At 43.0% G+C, this 20,656-nt stretch overlaps 1 protein-coding gene across 4 annotated transcripts in view; it reads right to left on the bottom strand.

Moving 5' to 3' along the window:
- Positions 1–20,656, bottom strand: part of TRIM67 (tripartite motif containing 67) — a 60,566-nt gene that overhangs the window by 19,679 nt on the left and 20,231 nt on the right. The window contains exons 3-8 of one of the 4 annotated variants that reach the window (XM_077346573.1): positions 18,789–18,911; positions 16,087–16,197; positions 13,422–13,581; positions 4,501–4,658; positions 2,847–2,985; positions 476–779 (exon numbers count right to left, since the gene is read on the bottom strand). In XM_077346573.1, the coding sequence (XP_077202688.1) occupies positions 476–779; positions 2,847–2,985; positions 4,501–4,658; positions 13,422–13,581; positions 16,087–16,197; positions 18,789–18,911 (995 nt within the window). The remainder of the gene's footprint in view (positions 1–475; positions 780–2,846; positions 2,986–4,500; positions 4,659–13,421; positions 13,582–16,086; positions 16,198–18,788; positions 18,912–20,656) is intronic. The other 3 variants (XM_077346591.1, XM_077346599.1, XM_077346583.1) reach the window with 3 other exon arrangements.

Genomic DNA, 20,656 nt, shown 5'->3' with positions numbered 1-20,656 from the left:
GACCCAATGAGGCATTTTGGTGAGAAAAGCTGTACCTTGCCACACCTGCTTCGAGTGGCTTCTTCCCCTACGTACTTTTAATTCCCTTTAGATATCTGAAACATGACTGAGGAGAAACGTGACATTGGAAGAGAGATAAACAGTAAGTGTGTGAGAGTTATACACCCATTTGTATACACTCAAGAGTTATACCCACATTCATATGCAATTTCCTGCATACCCTATATTATACATGATTGAGGCAATTTGGTATTTATCCAAAGTAGTCTGCCACTAACATGTCTTTGGGGCCTTAGAACACACACAAAAAGAAGGTACCTTGCCAAAAATATAGCACAAACCTTTTGGCTTACCATGGAAGAATTTCTGAGATGTGTTGCAGTGTTGGAGGGGAATGAAGGCTTTCTCAAATGTGCTAGCCTCAAAAAAGGGGGAAATATTCTTACTTAAGCAGACTAGTTTCTTGAAGGCTTACCTATTAGTGTGAGAATTGCAGTGCATGAACCAGCTGCGATTATTGTCGACATACATAGCCCATGCCTTATCATCCTTTCCTAGCATCATGTCCTTGACAACATTAATTCTAGCAATTCCAAACGCTGGATCTGGATGGTTATCGTAACGGTCTACATGCAGTTCCCAATAGTGGACTCCCTTTGAGAATGCTGCTGTGCCCAGAACAACACGGTCATCGTAGCTACTGCAGGTAGCAGTCTGGTTGTCATTTGACAAGACTATGTCTCTATGGGCTGAAGATGGGTCAAATGTAAACCAGGCCACTGCAGAGAAGGAAAGAATTAACACGTTAGAAGGATGCAGCAACAGAGGTTGCTTTGTTCTAAAGTAGTATTGCACTATCAAATGAAGAACATGGAGTGTGATCCAACCAAATGTAAGAACATTTAAACACCACTGATCTCAACAGTTACAACCTGCCACTGAAGTTCTAAGAAATCTAGGAATCCATACTGACCTCCTCTCCCCCCTACAAGGTCCGGCTTCCATGCAGCAAAAGGAGCAGGCCTGCTGCGTCTCCAACACAGTGGGCCTGCTCCTTTCGCTGCACGGAAGCCTTTCTCCCACCCTTCCCCCGATGTCCCGGCTTTGGCACCAGGAAAGGAGCAGGGCCGCCGCGTCTTTGACATGGCGGCCCTGCTCCTTTCCCATTGGCGAAGGCTCTTCCCCTGGCCCCCTCACCTCCTGGACTGACACTTGGAGGGGCCAATCAGAAGCCGCTCCTGATTGGCCCCTTTGAGTTTTTATCCTGGACTCGCCCCGCCCTTTTCTCCTCCCACATTGTCCATACCGCTTTATTACTACCGCTCCCATGGAGTGGTTTACAGATGTTATACACAACCCAGAGCCAGGCTACTGGATTTGGAGGTATAACAATCTAATGGATGGATGTGTGGAGGATGGGAGAGAGATGATAGATAGATCGATGGATGGATGGATGGAGGGAGGGAGGGAGGGAGGGATGGGATGGGATGGGACTAGATGTTATACTTCCATATGACTGTCACTGAAAATTGGAACTTGGCATCACTTTCCCTGCTCTTCCCTATAGCTTCAAGCAATTAAAATGCCTTAGAAGATGCTGCCCCTGCTCTACTTAATTGGCTGCTCTTTGTGGGAACATAATAGCATAATGTTTTGATACATTTTGTATTATTAGACTATTAGGAACAAAAAGATGTGCTGCTGCTGTTATCAGAAGATCCACATGTCTGCAGTGACAGTTCTGATTGCAGCCACTAGATTTGTGGTATGATTCTGATGCAAAATCCAGCTGTGCTATATAAATATGAAAAACCAATTTCTGTTTAGAGATATTTCACTAGTGACCAGGTTTATTACAAATGAATACTATTCCCCATCAGCCGTTCAGGAACAGATCCCTAGGAACAAATGATTTTCCTTGATATAGTTTGGCAACACTAATTTTAAGAGAGAATATGATTACTACATCTGCTTCATGATTCATGACAGCAATGTATCATTAATCAAGATTAATTTCTTGGGTTACCCATATGGGTATCAAGTGTAATTGCATGGAAGTAAAGCACAAATTTACCATCCATATTTTATAAGATATTTCTTGGAAATTATTTTCACAGAGAAAAAAATGTAATTAAGTCCTGGAATGTATCACTGATGATAGAACGAACAACCTCAAATGCAATGACCAGTTCCCTCAGGGCCTACTTCATACTATTGATATCAAATTTTCTCCAAAAACACACAAAATTAGTCTGAGGGAGAAATGTATTGACATTTATACAGCCCTTAATCCTGCAACAGAAAGCATAAGAATCTCACTATGAGATCTTATTAATCTCAGTAACAGCTGAAAGAAATATTACAAATTTTATGGCCTATGAGCATCTGAAGCTGCCCTCTACTGAATCAGGCCATTGGTCAATGCAGATCAATCTTGTTCACCATAAATGGTTGCAGCAGCTCTACAGGGTTTCAGGTCTCTTCTATCACCTTCTACCTGATCCAGATGCCATGGACTTTCTGCATGCTCTTCTACCACATAACTGCTTGGTCTTTCCCCAGATTCAACTTTTTAGGACATAGCCTAAGTATGACATAGCCATAGTTTTGTAGGAACTAGTCCTGAAGGAGGCAATACAATTTTGTCATAATCACCATAATAATTTATCTAGGAATTGGGATTTCCTAGCTCTCTTTAAATTGTTGCTAAATGAGCTAGAAACATTAACTGATAATATTAAAGTGGTTTCAGAGTGTGATGCTAGAACAGCTTGAAAGGAGTCTAGCATTACAAGACTAATGTGAACTCTCAAGAAGGAACTTTTCATATCCTTAAAGTTACTCACCATCAGAAGTCTGTAAAACAACAGTCTTGCTGTAAGGGCCCACTCCTGAGGAATTAAAGGCTTTGACTCTTGCATTGTAGGTACTGTTGAAATGAAGGCCATCAATAGTGCATAGGGTCTCCTTACCAACATACACTTCCTAAATAACAAAAAAGGCAAGAACAGAATTCACTGAGTTCATTTTAACCTATGATCTTTAAGTGTGAATGGCAAGTAATTTACAAGCTAGCAAAGCTAAGTGAACTTTAGATTACACAGGTTAGAAGAGAAATCATAATTCCATTTCATCCTCCAAAGATCCATTTTGGTGTTTTCTATCTGAAGGAGGGTTGCCACTTCCTCAGTCATTTATGAATGTGTTGTCTCAGCAAAAGTCAGACTGTAAAATTCCAAGTTGGAGCTTTGCCAAAACCAGGTCCCAACCCTACAGACAGCCCTCAATAATACCGGGGGGGGGGGGAATCTAATTAAAAGACAGCCCCTTTTAATTAGACACCCCCCCCAGTATTAATTCATTCTTGGAATGAAAGCACACGTGTGTGTTGAGATCCTCTCCCAAACAGAACATTGTTTGGTCTTTCCTAATAATACTCATTATGAGACTTCTCAAAGGCAACAAAGAGCCTGCACTTAATTTGGTTAGCCCTCCTGATCTTTCCACACCCATATGCACTAAATATACATTGTATACTATGTTCTACATTGTTCTATCTATGGGTCCATTTAAAACAAATTGCTGAATCAACTTCTTGTAAAATTTTTTCCAGTTCAAATGAATGTATTAATTTTTAATTGGCTAAAGCTATCCTTTCTGTTAACTTCAAAGTGACCACTTTTATCTTTTTATCAATAAACTAGCTTCAAAGCCTGTTCCTAAGAATGGGCCTTGAAATGGTCCTCTCCACTGGCCCTCAGCCAGGCAGCTTAAAGTGGCTTTGGGCCGCAGCTCGCAGCCGGATCAAGTGGGGCGGGCGGGGGCTGGCCGGCTCATTAGCAGGCCCAGGACAGAGCTCCTTAGCTGGCAGTCAGCAGGTCAGGAGGCCCTCGTTAGCAGGCCCTCCACCACGACCCATGGCCCAGGGCCCTCTCCCCTTACCTGCTGCTGGTTCCAAGCACTGAGGTGCATCTGAGAACAAAGAGGCTGGAGTCCAGGGACAGAGGGCGGGAGCTGTAGGGGCAGGGCCAATCAGGGTGCAGCCAGCAATTATTGGCCCTATTCCAACTTGGACAGCTGGACACGTTTCACAAATATATAGAGGAACCATGGATAAGGATATCAGGAAGAAATTAGTATCTGCTGATTCTGCAAGAATTTTAGGTTTTTATGGATTTTTTTGTTCTTGCATGTCTTATCATCTTAATTTAAATTTTTTTAAGGTTTTCTTCTGTTGAGGCACACAGAAGAAAACTTTAAAAAGTTTAAAACCAGTTATATGCTAGTTGTTGCTAAACATTTCCACTAAGTGGCTCTTCCATCTCTTTTCTGGGGATTCTCCTACAATGAGGCAATCTTTTGCAATGTTGTGCAGGGCTGGCTTAAGACTGAGTCAATCTATTTTCCATTCAATATAGAACATACTTTTAGCAGGCCCAGGATCCTCAGGGGTTTGCCCTCAAAAGTCAAAAATAAACAACCAAAGAACACTGGTCTCACTCGGAATTGGCCACCATCTCCATCGTCAAGTTCCAAGATGTAGCCTTCCACTGGGTTGTGACTAAAAGGGGGCATCCTCCAGGCTAACGTCACACTGTTGTTTCGGGTACAGCACTTTTCCAGCTGCAGTAGTGGGACTGGCGGTACTGAAACAGGAACTAAGCACATATTAGTGAAACTCTGCCCTTTTCGATCAGGCTGCATGACAAAAAGTGCAATATTCAATCACAGTGACTTTGAAGTAATCAAAATCTTTTAAGATGGAGCTCTTTCCACTCAACCCTCAATGTAACTCTTGAAGCCACAGCCTGAGACCATAGTTTACTTGTTGGTTCCCATAACCAATTGAAGAAGAGTTTGTTTTTATACCCTGCTCTTCACTACCCAAAGGAGTCTCAAAGTGGCTTACAGTCACCTTCCCTTCCTTTCCTGTGAGACAGTTATTTATTCATTTATTCATTTATTCATTTATTCATTTATTCATTTATTCATTTATTCATTTATTTATTTATTTATTTATTTATTTGGATTTTTATACCACCCTTCCATACGGCTCTGGGTGGTTTACATAGAACATCATAGGTTGATTACAAGGAATGTCATAACAATATAACAAATATACCAGTATAACAATCGTAACATATCAACTAGAACAATATTTTAACAGAAACAGTAACTTTGAGATCCTTAGGTGGGTTGGTACATTAATTCATGGAGGAAGGTGTTTGAGGTAGGGCTAAGAGAACTCTGAGAGAAACTGTGACTGACCCAAGGTCACCTTCTAGCTGCATGTGGAGGAGTAGAGAATCAAACTGAGGGCCATTCCACACCAAGATCTATGTAGTAAATTGGTTGCGGAACGAAAAAACATCATTTTAAATAGTGGAATTCGTTGTTATGCATACCTGCCTTTGTAGTGGAATCCCGTTGCATTTCTATCGTTTCCCACAGGTTTCTGGTCTCGGCAAAAATCACTAGCCAGGAAGCGATATTGCCGAGCTTTGTCCCGCCCCGGGCCATCAAGCAGCCAATGGGCGGCTGTTATCATGCTCCCAAAAAGCCCCTTTCCCTTTAAGGAAGGTTTAAAAAAAAAAAACACGTTGCAACGAATCTGCATTGATTCGTTGCAACGGAGAGACCCATCTAGCTAGCAGGTGGTGTTTGAGCTGCCGTTTCATCATTGACATGCTCCCCCCAAGTGAACCCCCCCCGCACGGGTGCGATTTTCGGCCGAAAATAGAGTGAAAAATAAAGGGAAAATAAACCAGCAAACGGGGCTGTGTGTTGCTTGGTGCTTGGTGACTTTAAACAGCTCTGGGGAGGGACTGCAGCCAGGGAAGCCTCGCTGGGTAAACGAAGGCTCGCCGGTGCGTTGATCTCCACTCGCTCCGAGAAAAAAAAATGGCGATCGCTTCGCCGGAAGATCAGAGGAGAGAGCTAGGGAGAGGGACTTTGCAGAAACTGCAACAATGGTAACGCACAGAACTTTCCCACTAGTGTTGCAGATTGGTTGCAAGAGTGTAGCACTTTCCGGAGGGTGAATCCACTTTTGGGGATTTCCCTGAAAGCGCTACAATGAAGCGCTTTTTGCGGATCGGTTTCAGGAGTGTTGCAGATTGTCAACGACGTTGTGCATAACAGCAAAACAGTAGCGATTTCAATTTGCAACCATTGTGCAATTTTGAACGAGTGCGGAATGGCCCTCAATTCTCCAGATTAGAGGCTGCCACTCTTAACCACTACACCAATCTGGCTCTCGTGGTGAGATGTTCCCAATAAGGCATGAGCAAAGAATGTACATCAAGGCTATCACTGACAAGCATCACCAGACATTCACTTTTTTATGATGCCACCACTTGGACACAACCTGGGCACATGATAATGTGATCCAACAACAGCTTTAGTGTGCAATCAGCAATCACTGTCAATATCTAAATCCATACCAGTGTACTCCCATCTTCTTCCACAGGCTTGCTCCTAGGAAGATACCTTAGTGTACTAGACCGTCATGGGTTTCAACACATGAAACAGCTTATAAAAACCTTACTGAATTACATGTTCTCCAATTCTCAGAAAGTTTGGTTTCTTTCATTTAGCAAATATCTGGAGCAGCACTATTATCTGTAAGAGCATAGCTTTTACTAGTTGGCTATGGAGAAAATGGCCCCTTGATATTTAACCACCTGGCATTCAAATGACGTAAAGAAGTGTGCTGGAGCATCCAGTCATGTTTCACGTCTTGGTAAAAGGTGCCAGATGAAATGCACATCACGTATTTTTAGACAAGATGCTTACTTCATGAAAACCACCAGAAGTGTTAGCATGTAATGCAAAAAAAGTGAATCTCAAAGCGATGTTGTCCCCATTTTGGAATTTTCCTACAAGTATTCCATGGCTTAGGCCAGTTCAAGGACTAACTGAAATTTAGGATCAGAGCCAAGACTGTGTTGTAGGTGAGGAAGGAGGTGGGCCTCACTTGAAATTGGCCTCAATCCCCATAGTCTGAGGATAAACCATGAAAATAGATTCAAGTAGGTAACCACACTGGTCTGGACAAAGTTTGAGCCCAGTGGCACCTGTAAGACCAACTAAGTTTTATTCAAGGTATACACTTTTGTATTCATGCAGAACTTTGTTCTGAGGGTAAACCAGTACAGCAGATGGTAAGGGCAGCAGTGTATGACAATGTTGGGTTAAAAACTAAGAGCCAATTGTCCAAATTACAAAAAGATGGAAAAATACTGAAATCTGAATTGCCATGAAGTTTATGGGTTGGATCCCACAGTCAGTTTCTGTTGATGGTGAACTTTACATAGCTATACTTTTTAGGGGGTGCGGGACTTCTCCCACAATGTCCACCTAAAGACTAGAAGGCTGCTCCACCAAGGAAAAAAGTAGCAGCAACCTGGAGACATAAATCAGAACATAACTACAACAAGCATATCCTTAGCCAGAAAAAGCTTGGTCCAGACTGAGAAGGCAGACAGGAGGAAGCAGGAGTAGAAATGAGATAAGGATAGGTAACCCCACAGACAATGAGGTAGAACATCTGGCAGAATTTAACTTTGTCACCTATGTTGTTCAAGATCCATTTTTACATGCCACCACTGGAAGGAGTTGTTCAGGGCTTTTTGAGCAAGGATTCATCAATATGCTGATGAGACATTGTTGCTAACTTGTTTCTGAAGGATAGGTGATGAAGGTGATGCCTGAAAGAGGTGTTTGGAGATAGTAATTACCAGAATAAGTGCCAATAAACTGAAGCTCAATCCAAACAAGATCGAGTAGTATTACTTGAACATATTACTAATCAGGAAGTGAGGAGTGAGCCATTGCATTACTACTAGAAGGGGAGACTTAAAACTGGGGGAGCTATTACATTTATGCCTGCTGATAAATTTGGTCATCATCTGGGGGCATGAGGTATGTTTAACCAGCTTTGACTGGTTCACTAGCTGCAGCCTTTTCTTATAAACTAAGATAGGGCTAAGGGTACAAGATTTCCCTGGCCGGTTTGCTCTGGGGCTGCAAGATTAAGGGAACAGCCAGAACAAGGGAACCTCCGCTAGTAACCTGCATAGGAATGCATGAGCACTCATTTTAATACTTTATTTGAAATAAAGTAAAATGCTCTCCTACAGCAAGATTGAACTTGCTTTTATTTTCCAGTTAAACAGGTAATTATGGATTTCTAGAGAGGTTTATGCCACCTTTGTTCCATTCAGGATTGGTGAGTTCCTTCCCTCCCTTCAAAGACTCCCTTCACTTGAATAGGAAATAAATCTACCTTAGGCTGAATCAGACTATTTGACTGCCCAAACCACTACTACGTATTGTCCAGCTCTGATGCCACATCAACTCTCCAAGGACCGTGCTTCTATCTGAAATCCTTTCTGCAGGAAATGCTGGAGACTGAGCTACCTCGACCCTCCTGCATATGATATGCTGCCACAGAGCCACACCAGTGGTCCTTAGTTACATTACATAATTATTATAACATAGCCAACTTTATCTAAGTGGGACTTTCCTTAGGATGGTATCTCATTGCAGAAGGGGGGAGACTCTCACAGCTCTGTTACATTTACTACTCATTATTCATTATAGAGACCAACAAACATGATTACAATGTCTCCAAACTGAGAAGAGATCCTTGTGCAAATATATACTTGAAGAGGCTTCATCAGTTGCATTTTAAATCTTTCATTTGCCTCCCCTTTTTTTCTTGCCTAAATTTTTGATGTTGCAGTTTACCAGTGTTCTTGCAGTAGCTTCATTAATATAACCCATTTAGCTCAAGATACAATACCCTTTTGGGGAGCGGATTTTTGCCTTTAACTAGTCATTTAAATTCAGGCATTTTCAGTAGTTCCTCCAAGGATTTAGCTGTCAAATTAGCTGGCCTAATTGCTTCAAATGGAGCTTTTTGAGTTCAGAATTAAGCCTACTGTAATCAAATGAACTCTGACTGAACAGCAATCCAATCCATCATGGTTTATGAAATAGTCTTGTGGAGACAAATAGCAAAAGCAGTAAGTCGTACACGGGATTTCAGCAGTGTGATATAGTGGCAAGTGTCAGACCAAGATTTGTGAGACACGGTTCAAGTCTCCACTCTTCCATGAAACTCACTGGGTGCCTTTGGGCCATTCAGCTTCAGAGAGATGCCGCAAGGGCAAAACACAGGAACAACCATTCACACTGCCCAGAATTCCTTGGAGAGATGGTGAAATAAAAATAGACTAAAGTCTTTTGTGTTTCATCGACCAAAATCTCCAAACTACCGACTCCTCATTGCCTTTTCTTTCATTTTTATCTTTGTTCCTTTGTTACCTTAGAGACCTTGCAATCTACTTTTTGAGAAAGAGTTCACAGAATGGTCAATGGACAGGAAGTGCAAAGAGATATAAGGAAAACTGGGGGGGATTCCCACACAGTGGCCAAAATGGCAGGACACCTCCCGCCTGCAATAGCGTGACAGTTAATCATGTGATTCCCCCCTCCACACATTACACTCTCCCTGCTACAGCTTCCCCTTCCCATATGTTGCATAAGCAGTAAATGTGCGGAGGAAACCATGACTGGCCAACAAAGGCCACGGTGAAGGCGGCAGCCCCCCTCCCCTGGCATTGCAAATAGCATCTTGTTAGACATTCCTACCTCCATGCAGCCTTTCCATTCTCTTTGGTCCGCAGACCCCTGACCCATCCGCTGATCTCTTTTCCCCCCATCCCACTGCTCCACCAGTCCCTGACATTCCATGCTAGTCCAGTTGCCCCAGATGCCTTCTCTCCCTTCCTAGCAAGTTGTACGCTGGGCAATGCCTCCATAGTGGGGTGGAAAGGTGCACAGAGGTAGGAACACCTATTGAGAATTGTGATGCAATGCTGGGGGGGGGGCTGCCACCTTCTCTTGACAAGGAATGGAGGGAAGAGGGCAGGAGCATAGGCTAAAGCATGTTTCCCCCTCCAAACCTTCTCTCCACTGTTTGCAGGTGGGTTGTTGCTGGGGGATCATGCTTTTCCTAGTGGTGAATCCACTTTTTGGGGTTCCCCCTGTTATGGCTTAAAATGGTGGATATAGCAAGCCAGCTGCTGGAGGTAGGCGATGTCATCTGGAGGGGCTGGAATATGCCGCCTGCCTTCAGTGGCTGGCACTCTACATTCCCCATATGCAGAAATGCCATGGAATATCTCCATTGAGGGATAGATCTGTTCCCAGCTCTTCCCAACCATCAGCTTTTATGAGTGTTTCTTACAACATCTGTTCAGAATTGGAAAGAACTGTTGAAGAGAAACAGGCATCTCCCCAGCAAGATGTTAAGGTTCAATCTAGACACCCCGTAGAACAGAGGTAGTCAACCTGTGGTCCTCCAGATGTCCATGGACTACAATTCCCATGAGCCCCTGCCAGCGTTTGCTGGGAGGGGCTCATGGGAATTGTAGTCCATGGACATCTGGAGGACCACAGGTTGACTACTCCTGCCGTAGAAGATCCATGAGAAAATCTGTAAAAAATCCCAGTGGCTTCTTTGAAGAGCCAGAGGGTCAGTGGGAAAAGATTGTTAATTCTTTCCTCCCTTTCTACTTTAATGACAATTGTGGAACAACCTCTCCATGAAAGTGAGCCTGGTCCCCTCACTTCCAATCTTCAATAGGCAGCCAGAGATGGTTTTATGGTAATCAGTTAGAGGCTTTTCCCTACCTGTTGTAAGTTTTAAATTATAATTTTAATTCACAGCCTTGTGTTTGATATACTTTTATCTTTATACTAGAGGTCCATTACTCCCAGGAAGACAATGAGTGATAGCCCAGAGGCCTGTACTGTGTCCTTCTTGGGTGCCTATTCATCAGGGCTCATCTCATCAGTCCATCAGAGTGTCAGGCAGAGGTCTTTCAGGCAGAAGGGGGTGGCATGGCTGGCCCTCCCCCCTTTCTTCAGAAAGAGGGAAGCAGCATCAGGACTGGAGTGGCCCACTTGGTAAGCAGGGCTGCCAAGGCCAGCCTTCCACCTGCAATGTCAACAAGTGTGGCCAGACCTCCTCCCCATGCTCTCTGGTGGGCAGGAGGATGTGTGGGGACTGGAGTGGCCCAGTTGGGCAAGCCAGGTGCTGGTGCCAGCTCTCCACTTGCTGCCCCAGTTTACCTTCAGTGTCTTGCCATGAAGCAGGGTTGGCTCATCTCCCACCCTGGTAAGTGGCAAGGAAGGAGGTAAGGAGGAGGAGAGGAAGGAAGTTTGCCAATTGGCCCTGAATGGGACAGTGCACTCTCCCTATTGGGCACATATCCTCCACTGAGGGCCAATAGGAGGGTTTGAAACGTTCAACACAACATCAGAAGTATGCACAAAATTTTATATGGTATGATTATTTACACTGTAAATAGCCTTAAATTACATAAGATAGAAAGAAGACTAATACATATTTTAAGTAAATAAATAAACAACTGAAATGATTTATCCTAAGCTGCAGTTAGAAGAAGAAGAAGAGTTGGTTCTTATATGCTGCTTTTCTATACCCAAAGGAGTTTCAAAGCGGCTTACAATTGCCTCCCCTTTCCTCTCCCACAACAGACACCCTGTGGGGGAAGGTGAGGCTGAGAGAGCCCTGATATTACTGCTCGGTCCGCACAACTTTCTTAGTGCTGTGATGAGCCCAAGGTCATCCTGCTGGTTGAATGTGGGGGAGTGTGGAATCAAACCTGGCTCGTCAGATTAGAAGTCTGCACTACACCAAGCTCTGAAATAGTTTTTTTATATATAATTTATATATATAATTTAAATTTAAATTTATTGACTGCCAATCCCAAACCATGTTGGCTCTTGGCAGTTTACAGAAATCAATGAAAACAGCAATAAAATTATAGTATAAAAGCAGCCTAATCCAGTCTATTCCCTCCTAGCTCACCAGACCAATGTCAGCACACACCACCCACTGATCTCAGGAGCGAGTATCTCCTGCCTTGGATGGTCAGGCATCTGGGGGTCTGTGGAGGAGGGACCCAAATCTTCCATAGCCTGGTCTCTTGAGATGTGCTCAAGAGATATACATTTCTTATAGCTATGCCATGCCTATCCTGTTTTTAAACATGCTATTATATAAATAATAATTGTTAATAATTGCCAATCCCCAATTGAGAAATAAAAGAACTGGGAGGGGTAGGTTCCAGTGAAAAACATGATTGTGAAACAGTACAGATGCACTGGGACAACAATGGCAATAATAAATCAAGGAAAAGTAATCTCTCTTCAATTTCAGTTGTTTTTTTAATCTTTCACATAAGTCCCAACACGTTTCACCTGTTGGCTTTATCAAGGGACAAATATGAGTGTTTCAAACACACTTCTTATATGCAAAAAACTTGTCTCTTGGACAGTATGTAAGGTTGCATTAATAGCAGCTCTTTAGCATATAAGAAGTGTGTTTGAATCATACATACTGTCCAAGAGAAGTTTTTTGCATATAAGAAGTGTGTTTGAAACACTCATATTTGTCCCTTGATAAACATTAACAAGGACGGTAAGATATGAATGTGTAGGCTTTTGGCATTATACGACTTGCTCTAACAGTTACTTTCATGTTATAGATAGCATTCTCAGTGAATATATTTAAATATTTAAGAGACTTTTTATCTTCTTATACTTAATTAAGCCACTGGACAGATTCTGTCTCTCCTTTGGTCCCACAGACCATAATATCAGGCCACTAACCCTTTGTTTCCCTGCATTTATAGAGAAATAGTGTTTGGCTTTTTTGAGCCTCATTAGAGAGTAAGTTTTAAGTTACAGACTATCATACAAAGACCTGCTTCTCAGAATAAGTCTGTGTCTGGCCTGTATCATTATAGACTGCAGCTTTACATGGTTGAAGTTCCTCCATTCAAAAAATCTTCCATGTAGAAAACCAGAAGTCAATGAGAAGGATTCTAGCTGAACCTTCTACCACCTCACAAAGGACTAGCCTTCGCATGGTATTCTGTGTCATAAAAGCTACCATCCCTACTAAGGAACGAGCCCATGTTATTCCAAAGTTTATACTTGGCACTCTATCAGGTGCTGGTTCTCAGTCTCCTAAGGAGAGCTTGTGTTAACTGTGGTGGTAACTGAGTTTAATTACTGACAATGTTGGTCTGTTGTATTCCAACGTAGAGCAAAGCTGTTTTTAATGCAATAGTCACATTGGCAAACCTCTCCACTTCAGAATGGAACAGATGGTCCCAGTCAGCGGCATTGTATCTTCTCAGATGTTTACCATTACCTAATGCTACTGTCTGAGCTTGTTAGGGTCATGGGAGGAGAACTGCTAGCTCACATCTGGATAAGAGATTTCCCCCCCTCCCCTTCCCCTCTCTATCTCACAGTCACTTGAAGTCTTGATGTGAAAGAGAGAAGAAAAAAAGAAAGAAAAGTAATTTATAAAAGCTCACCCCTACATTTCATCTGAATGAAGTCCAGCTGGTGAATGGACTGCAGCAAAGGTTCGCTATCCAAAGTCAGATCAAATTCAGCAGATACTTTGGGTTCCAGAGCTCCTTTCACCCACTGCTCCTGAGAAACTTGAACTCGTTTGATTAAAGCATCTGAAATCTGAAAGGCAAACATATTATTTATTATTATTCTTTACTTAATGTCTATACCGCCCTCCCTGCAAACTGACTCAGGGTGGTATACAACATAGATATTCACATAAAAAACAATTCATTAATTCAGTTAAAGGTAAAGGTGTCCCCTGTGCAAGCACCGGGTCATGTCTGACCCTTGGGGGGTCATGTCTGACCCTTGGGGCCCTCTAGCGTTTTCATGGCAGACTCAATATAGGGTGGTAAAGCAGTTACAGTTGGTTTAGCAGCAATAGTTTATGTACCAGGTCCTAGTACCAACTAGCAGCATCAACAGTCCCAGTTAATGATAGTTCTTCAAGAACTGGAGCATATTCAGGGGGCCTCTTTCTAATGGGGCGGCCCAGTCGATGTTATTGTTTCACCGGCCCCAACCAAGAGCCTGGTGGAAGAGCTCCTTAAATGTACAAATGTAAAATAGTCAGTTTAAATATAATCAGCTAAGAGCCAGACAACATGTGGTATTTTGTGAATGGAACCATAGAATCATAGAATCATAGAGTTGGAAGGGGCCATATAGGCCATCTAGTCCAACACCCTGCTCTACACAGGATCAGCCCTAAGCATCCTAAAGAATCCAAGAAAAGTGTATATCCAACCTTTGCTTGAAGACTGCCAATGAGGAGGAGCTCACCACCTCCTCAGGCAGCCTATTCCACTGCCCTAGAAGTATAACCTGGCTCTAGAAAAGCAGCTGCAAATCAGCATGGATTTGTCTCCAACAGGTCCTGTCAGACCAACCTGGTTTCCTTTTTTGACCAAGTAACAGGTTTGCTGGATCGTGGAAATTCGGTTGATGTCGTTTACTTGGATTTTAGTAAAGCTTTTGATAAGGTTCCCCATGATGTTCTGATGGATAAGTTGAAGGACTGCAATCTGGATTTTCAGATCGTTAGGTGGATAGGGAATTGGTTAGAGAACCGCACTCAAAGAGTTGTTGTCAATGGTGTTTCATCAGACTGGAGAGAGGTGAGTAGCAGGGTAACTCAGGGCTCGGTGCTCGGCCCGGTACTTTTTAACGTATTTATTAATGATCTAGATGAGGGGGTGGAGGGACTACTCATCAAGTTTGCAGATGACATCAAATTGGGAGGACTGGCAAATACTCCAGAAGATAGAGACAGAGTTCAACGAGATCTGAACACAATGGAAAAATAGGCAAATGAGAACAAGATGCAATTTAATAAAGATAAGTGTAAAGTTCTGCATCTGGGTCAGAAAAATGAAAAACATGCCTACTGGATGGGGGATACGCTTCTCGGTAACACTGTGTGTGAACGAGACCTTGAGGTACTTGTGGATTGTAAACTAAACATGAGCAGGCAGTGTGATGCAGCGGTAAAAAAGGTGAATACCATTTTGGGCTGTATCAACAGGGGCATCACATCAAAATCACAATATGTCATAGTCCCATTGTATATGGCACTGGTCAGACAACACCTGGAGTACTGTGTGCAGTTCTGGAGACCTCACTTCAAGAAGGACGTAGATAAAATTGAAAGGGTACAGAGGAGAGCGACGAAGATGATCTGGGGCCAAGGGACCAAGCCCTATGAAGATAGGTTGAGGGACTTGGGAATGTTCAGCCTGGAGAAAAGGAGGTTGAGAGGGGAAATGATAGCCCTCTTTAAGTATTTGAAAAGTTGTCACTTGGAGGAGGGCAGGATGCTGTTTCTGTTGGCTGCAGAGGAGAGGACACGCAGTAATGGATTTAAACTACAAGTACAACAATATAGGCTAGATTAGCGATCCCCAACCTGTGGGCCGCAGACCATATGTGGTCCTTTGACTAATTGGAGGTGGGCCCCGAAGGACGCCTTCCCCCCCCTGGCCCTTTACTTCATCCCCCCCCCCCGGCCCTTTACAACACACTTCGGGTGTCATTGTCTCCCATCACTCCCAGATGGGACTATCTCGTTGCAGAGAAACAAGCTCAGGGTTACCATTGATTTGTCATTGTCATGAGTTAAAATTTCCATGAAAATAAAATGTTCCTTATGTTCATTGTTGTGGTGTGTCTGTATCTTATTTTGAAGGGATGTTTAAACATTACCATAGCAATCAGAGAGCACTAGATATCAGGAAAAATATTTTCACAGTCAGAGTAGTTCAGCAGTGGAATAGGCTGCCTAGGGAGGTGGTGAACTCCCCCTCACTGGCAGTCTTCAAGCAAAGGTTGGATACACACTTTTCTTGGATGCTTTAGGATGCTTAGGGCTGATCCTGTGTTGAGCAGGGGGTTGGACTAGATGACCTGTATGGCCCCTTCCAACTCTATGATACTATGGTTCTATGATTCTAAGGTGTGGGAGAGTCTGATTTGGATCAGAACCATAGCAAAAGCCAGCACAATCACATAGGCAAACTATGTGCCAAATTAGATAAAAGTCAATGTTGTTCCTCTGTAAAAATATTAATAGGCTCTTATTTGAAAACTCACTGTATATTGCCACAAAAACAGAAGACAATGTACCTGTAGAAACCCAGAAGGATCATTTTCTTTGATAACTTCAAGACAATATTCCATAAGCCCTGTAGACTGACGCAGTTTCAGTGTACAATGATTTATCTGGTCCCATACAACCTGCAATGGGGGGGAAAAAGCCCCTTTGTTGATAATGGGCAATTCACACAGCTTTTGTTGAATTAAATATGTTATATCAGAAGCAGTTGCCAGAAATGAGAAGATGTATTTGCTCTAGTGGTCATATGGGTAGTAGCCCATCTGCATCAGCTCCATTTATTTGCTCTGGATTGTAAAAGCTGATAATTAGTTTGGCAAGATGACATAAATGGTGAACCTCAATTTGCAAAGGAGATTAAATGGTTAGAAACTGTTTCAGTTCACGGCCGAGTAATTTAGAACCTAATGGGTGTTGAATTTGTTGACTTCATGGGCACTGAGTTTCAAGGCTTTAATGAAAGTAACTACATTTCACTGTATAATCAGGATAGCTATGAAGATTTCATGCTAGTCCAGCACAAATGAAAAGCCCCCAATCCAAATTAAGCATTGCTTTTTTTTTCATTAACTTGCATTAATTTATTACAAGAACTTGGATAAAATTCTAATCATCTTCCCCTTCTTCATAATTCATTAAGGGCTAAGTGGGCGGAGAGTGGGAGGACCAGTCTGGGTTAGGGGGCCAATCGGAAGGCATGAAGCGCCTTCCAACTGGCCCCTCACCAGGACAGACAGCAGTTCTAGCCAATCAGGTAAGGGCACAATCTAGGCCCTCACCAGGACAGGCCAGAAAGCGACGGGGAAGCGACAGGACACTGTGAGCAAAGAAGGAGGGAAAGGCTGCACCGCTACCAGGGGGGAGGGAGGGAAGCAGGCCTTCCTGCACCAGGCCCAGAAACGCCGCACCCGGGGGGGAATATCGCCTCTATCTCTCTGCTGGGCGGCCACGGCGGCGGGGGGGGGGGGCTTTCAAAGCCCATTCTCATGAACGGGCATTGAATCTAGTACTGAATAATTTGGAAAAGTTCACATACAGGTATAAAACAGCTTATTCAAGAAAAGTAAACATTTTGAAAAGGTTTTAAAAAATCGAGGTTTCTTGTTCAGAACACCTTCAATGACCATAAAATAATGGGGAAGAGCTCTCTTTCTAGCATGTCCTGCTTGTGAATTTCAAGGTATATCTGACTGTTCACAGTTGGGGACAAAGTCCTCAACCAGGTAGATCTTTTCTTTGATCCATCAAAACAATTCTTACCCTTAAAAAATATTGTTCAAGTTTTGTGTTTGAAATGGGTGGAGCCCCCCAAAAAAGACCAAGCTCTGCCACTTAGTTACGTCCACCCTCATTCTTACATTTTTTGTAGCAGAATCAGCTGAACTAAGGAGATTCCCCCAGTATTAACATGTGTTGTGTTTGGTTGCAATTGTTGGTTATTGATGTATATGTTTTACAGACTGTTTTATGTAAGGTTCCTTGTTAGAATGTAAACCGCCCTGAGCCTCCGGGGAGGGCGGTATAGAAGTATGATAAATAAATAAATAAATAAATAAATAAATAAACATATTAAAATCAGTACACGTCTTCTTAGAGCTTTTCAGTGCTGACAAAATATATTAGCACTGTTGCTGTTATCATCTGGAACAACAAAGAAAATGATAGCCAGAGTTGGTGGATATTTGAATGGATTGACTTTATAAAAGAAGCTACAGCCCCCAGGAAGCAGGCTGTTTTGGAGGACATTGATTTGTAGGCTAACCATTGCCCATTCCACACTCCTTGGATAATGACCTTTCAATGGGATTTTGCAGCTGGATTGTCCTGACTAGAACAGGAAAATCTACTTCTATCTAAAGTGCATTGAAAGAGCATTACCTAACATGTGAGGAATGTGTTATAGTGAGAAGCATCTTAATACACATGCACCCTTCCAAGCCCAGGTACAATCTACCCTCTGAGGGATTAGCAGGGATTTGGGAAGCAAGGAATTTAGGAAGTGAATCAGTTATGCACTCTGAATGGGGAAAAGACAGGAGCCATGCTGGTGCTAGAAGGGAAATTTCTTCCTCTGGGGAAGCCAGCCCTGCAGGCTAGATGCATTTGAATCACTACTTGCTCTCTGCAAAAGCTCTTTTGCAAACAAAGTATAATCAATTGTGCAATGAAAAGTCTGGATTTAGTTATTTCCTGTGAGGATTTTATTTTACTTTTTTTACAACTGATAAGTAAGCAGAAAGGAAGCATCACTTCTGTACAAATCCTTATAGCCATGTTTCCTGGGATAATGACAGCTCACATTAATCTGCTCTTACTTCAAGTGATATGAAAACAGAACCCTTTCCCAGGTCTGCTTCCATAAGGAGGCCAATGTATGCTGAGCTCTAGCTTGAACTCTTTGGAGGAAGGCTAGGATTAAAACCAAGGAAAATAAAAGCCAAAGTCATGGTTTCTTCCAGAGAGATATTTGAAAGGGAGAATCAGCAGGTACAGAAGGGATCAGTCCTCCCACTGCCCTCCTTTCTGTGTTCTCTACATCTGTGCTACCTTAGCAGACACAGGACTGGCAACCCTTGAATGATCAGGAAACATAGTTCTCCTGCCTTCAGCTGAACAGGACCCGGGACAGGGCTCAGTGGCTGGTATCTTAAGGGAGTTGACATGTTGATAGGTGCTGAAGGGTCTCCCCCCCCACACACACACACACACTCACCTTTAACTTGTGCTCACGCTCTTTGGTAACTTTTGTGAGCAGTTTTGCCTTCTGGCGAGTTAAAGCATCGACCAAAGCATCGCACTGAGCAACCAGACAAGCTTCGTAATCCAAGCCATTTTCCTGGAAAACACAAAAGGCCACATTCACATCTTCAACATAAAGGACTGGTTCACTGAAGGAACTGCCAACATTTGATTTTCGAAAGGTAACAGTTTCCTGAAGGCTTTGCCTGGTCATGTGATTCATTACAAATGGCAGCAATAACTGGTTGTTGCAGGTTATCTAAAGAGATGCTGTCAAAAGGATAATGTCAAATATATATATACATACTGTAAATTTTTTGGTACATTTCATTCTCCACAGTTTGGAAACATTTGTTGTAAAATACTGAATATGATTCTCCAGGAATTTCTGACATATTATGAGAGTTCTGTAAAAACACAACTGTGTAATACCCAACTCCCACCCTTTCAGTATGGCTTCCAAAGGAGCCTTTCTGGTGGATTGGGTACAATGTCCCCCAAATTTGCTTTACCATAACCCAATGGATTTATAATTACAACTGAGAGCCAGAAAGACCATCCAAGAGATTTATTTCCTGGTAAGCAGGCATAGGATTGTAAAGGAGCAGTTTAAAACCATTCAGTTTTTAAAAACATGACAAGGCAGATTTGGTGCAGGATCATTGCTGTGTTTATTATTATCATTATTATTGAATTTAGTGCCCACTGCTCCCCGGAGGCTCCAGCAAGTTACAATCCTCTGTTAAAAACCCAGTACAATCCCCTTAACAAGTAAAAACAGATTACTACATAAAACCATAAGACTCGGCAGTAAATACATCCCCATTAATAATACCCTAATCATCTAAATGGGGGGAGGAAGAGGGCACAGATAGAATTCGCTACCGCCACTTCTATAGGAGGACCCCCGATCTACCTGGCCGCCTGGCCTCAACCATAGACCTGGTGGAAGAGCTCCATTTCTCAGGCCCCGCGGAAAGTTGAAAGCTCCTACAGGGCCCACAGCTCCTCTGGGAGCTCATTTCACCAGGTCGAGGCCAGGATTGAAAAGGCCCTGGCCTTACTCAAAGCCAGGTGCACTTCTTTGGGGCCATGAATGACCAAAAGATTCACACCCGCAGAGCATAAGGCCCTGCACGGGGCGTAGGGTGACAGGCGGTCCCTCAGATATATGGGACCCAGACCACGGATGGCCTTGAAGGTCAAAATCAAAACCTTGAACCAGATCCGGGACAGAACTAGCAACCAATGCAGCTGCCTCAGCACTGGCTGGATATGGGCAGATATCCTGGGGTGTCTTGGGAGAGGCAAGCAATCCAGGCATCTGGGAAGAGAATTCTCTTGATGATGTAGGCTAACTCCTGCACCTTGGTGCTGAGGGTTCCCTCACTAATGGGGTAAATGTTTACCTTCAGCAGTTCAGCCTTTTAAATAACTAATAAAGCCTTAGTTTAATCCATTCTGTGTACCTTGCCTTGGATCCCAATGAAAAAGGCGGCGTATAAATAATGTAAATAAAATAAATAAATATCCATGTCTTCCTTCCCAGGCAGGGGACTAAAAGCAGCCAGCTTGTTCTCAGCACATTTGTTCAGCAACTAGAGTCCTTTTCAGTCACTGTAGTTTCAGAACTCCTATGTTTTACAACAGGAAAGTGTGCTGCATGGAGTCTTCTCCATTTGTGCGGTGGCCAATTGGTATGAAGAGGCAACAGATTTGGTGATCTGAAATACATTTTTTAAAAAAAGTCTCCAACCATATGTATCAAAACTGGAGAATATGTGTGTTGCAGTATTTACACAAAATAGTGACCAAACATATTGAGAGGATCCCACATCGTGT

This window comes from Paroedura picta, chromosome 1 (assembly GCF_049243985.1).
Source record: "Paroedura picta isolate Pp20150507F chromosome 1, Ppicta_v3.0, whole genome shotgun sequence".
NCBI lineage: Eukaryota > Metazoa > Chordata > Lepidosauria > Squamata > Gekkonidae > Paroedura > Paroedura picta.
The sequence above is the reverse complement of the archived record's forward strand: the minus strand, read 5'-3'. Positions and strand labels throughout refer to the sequence as shown.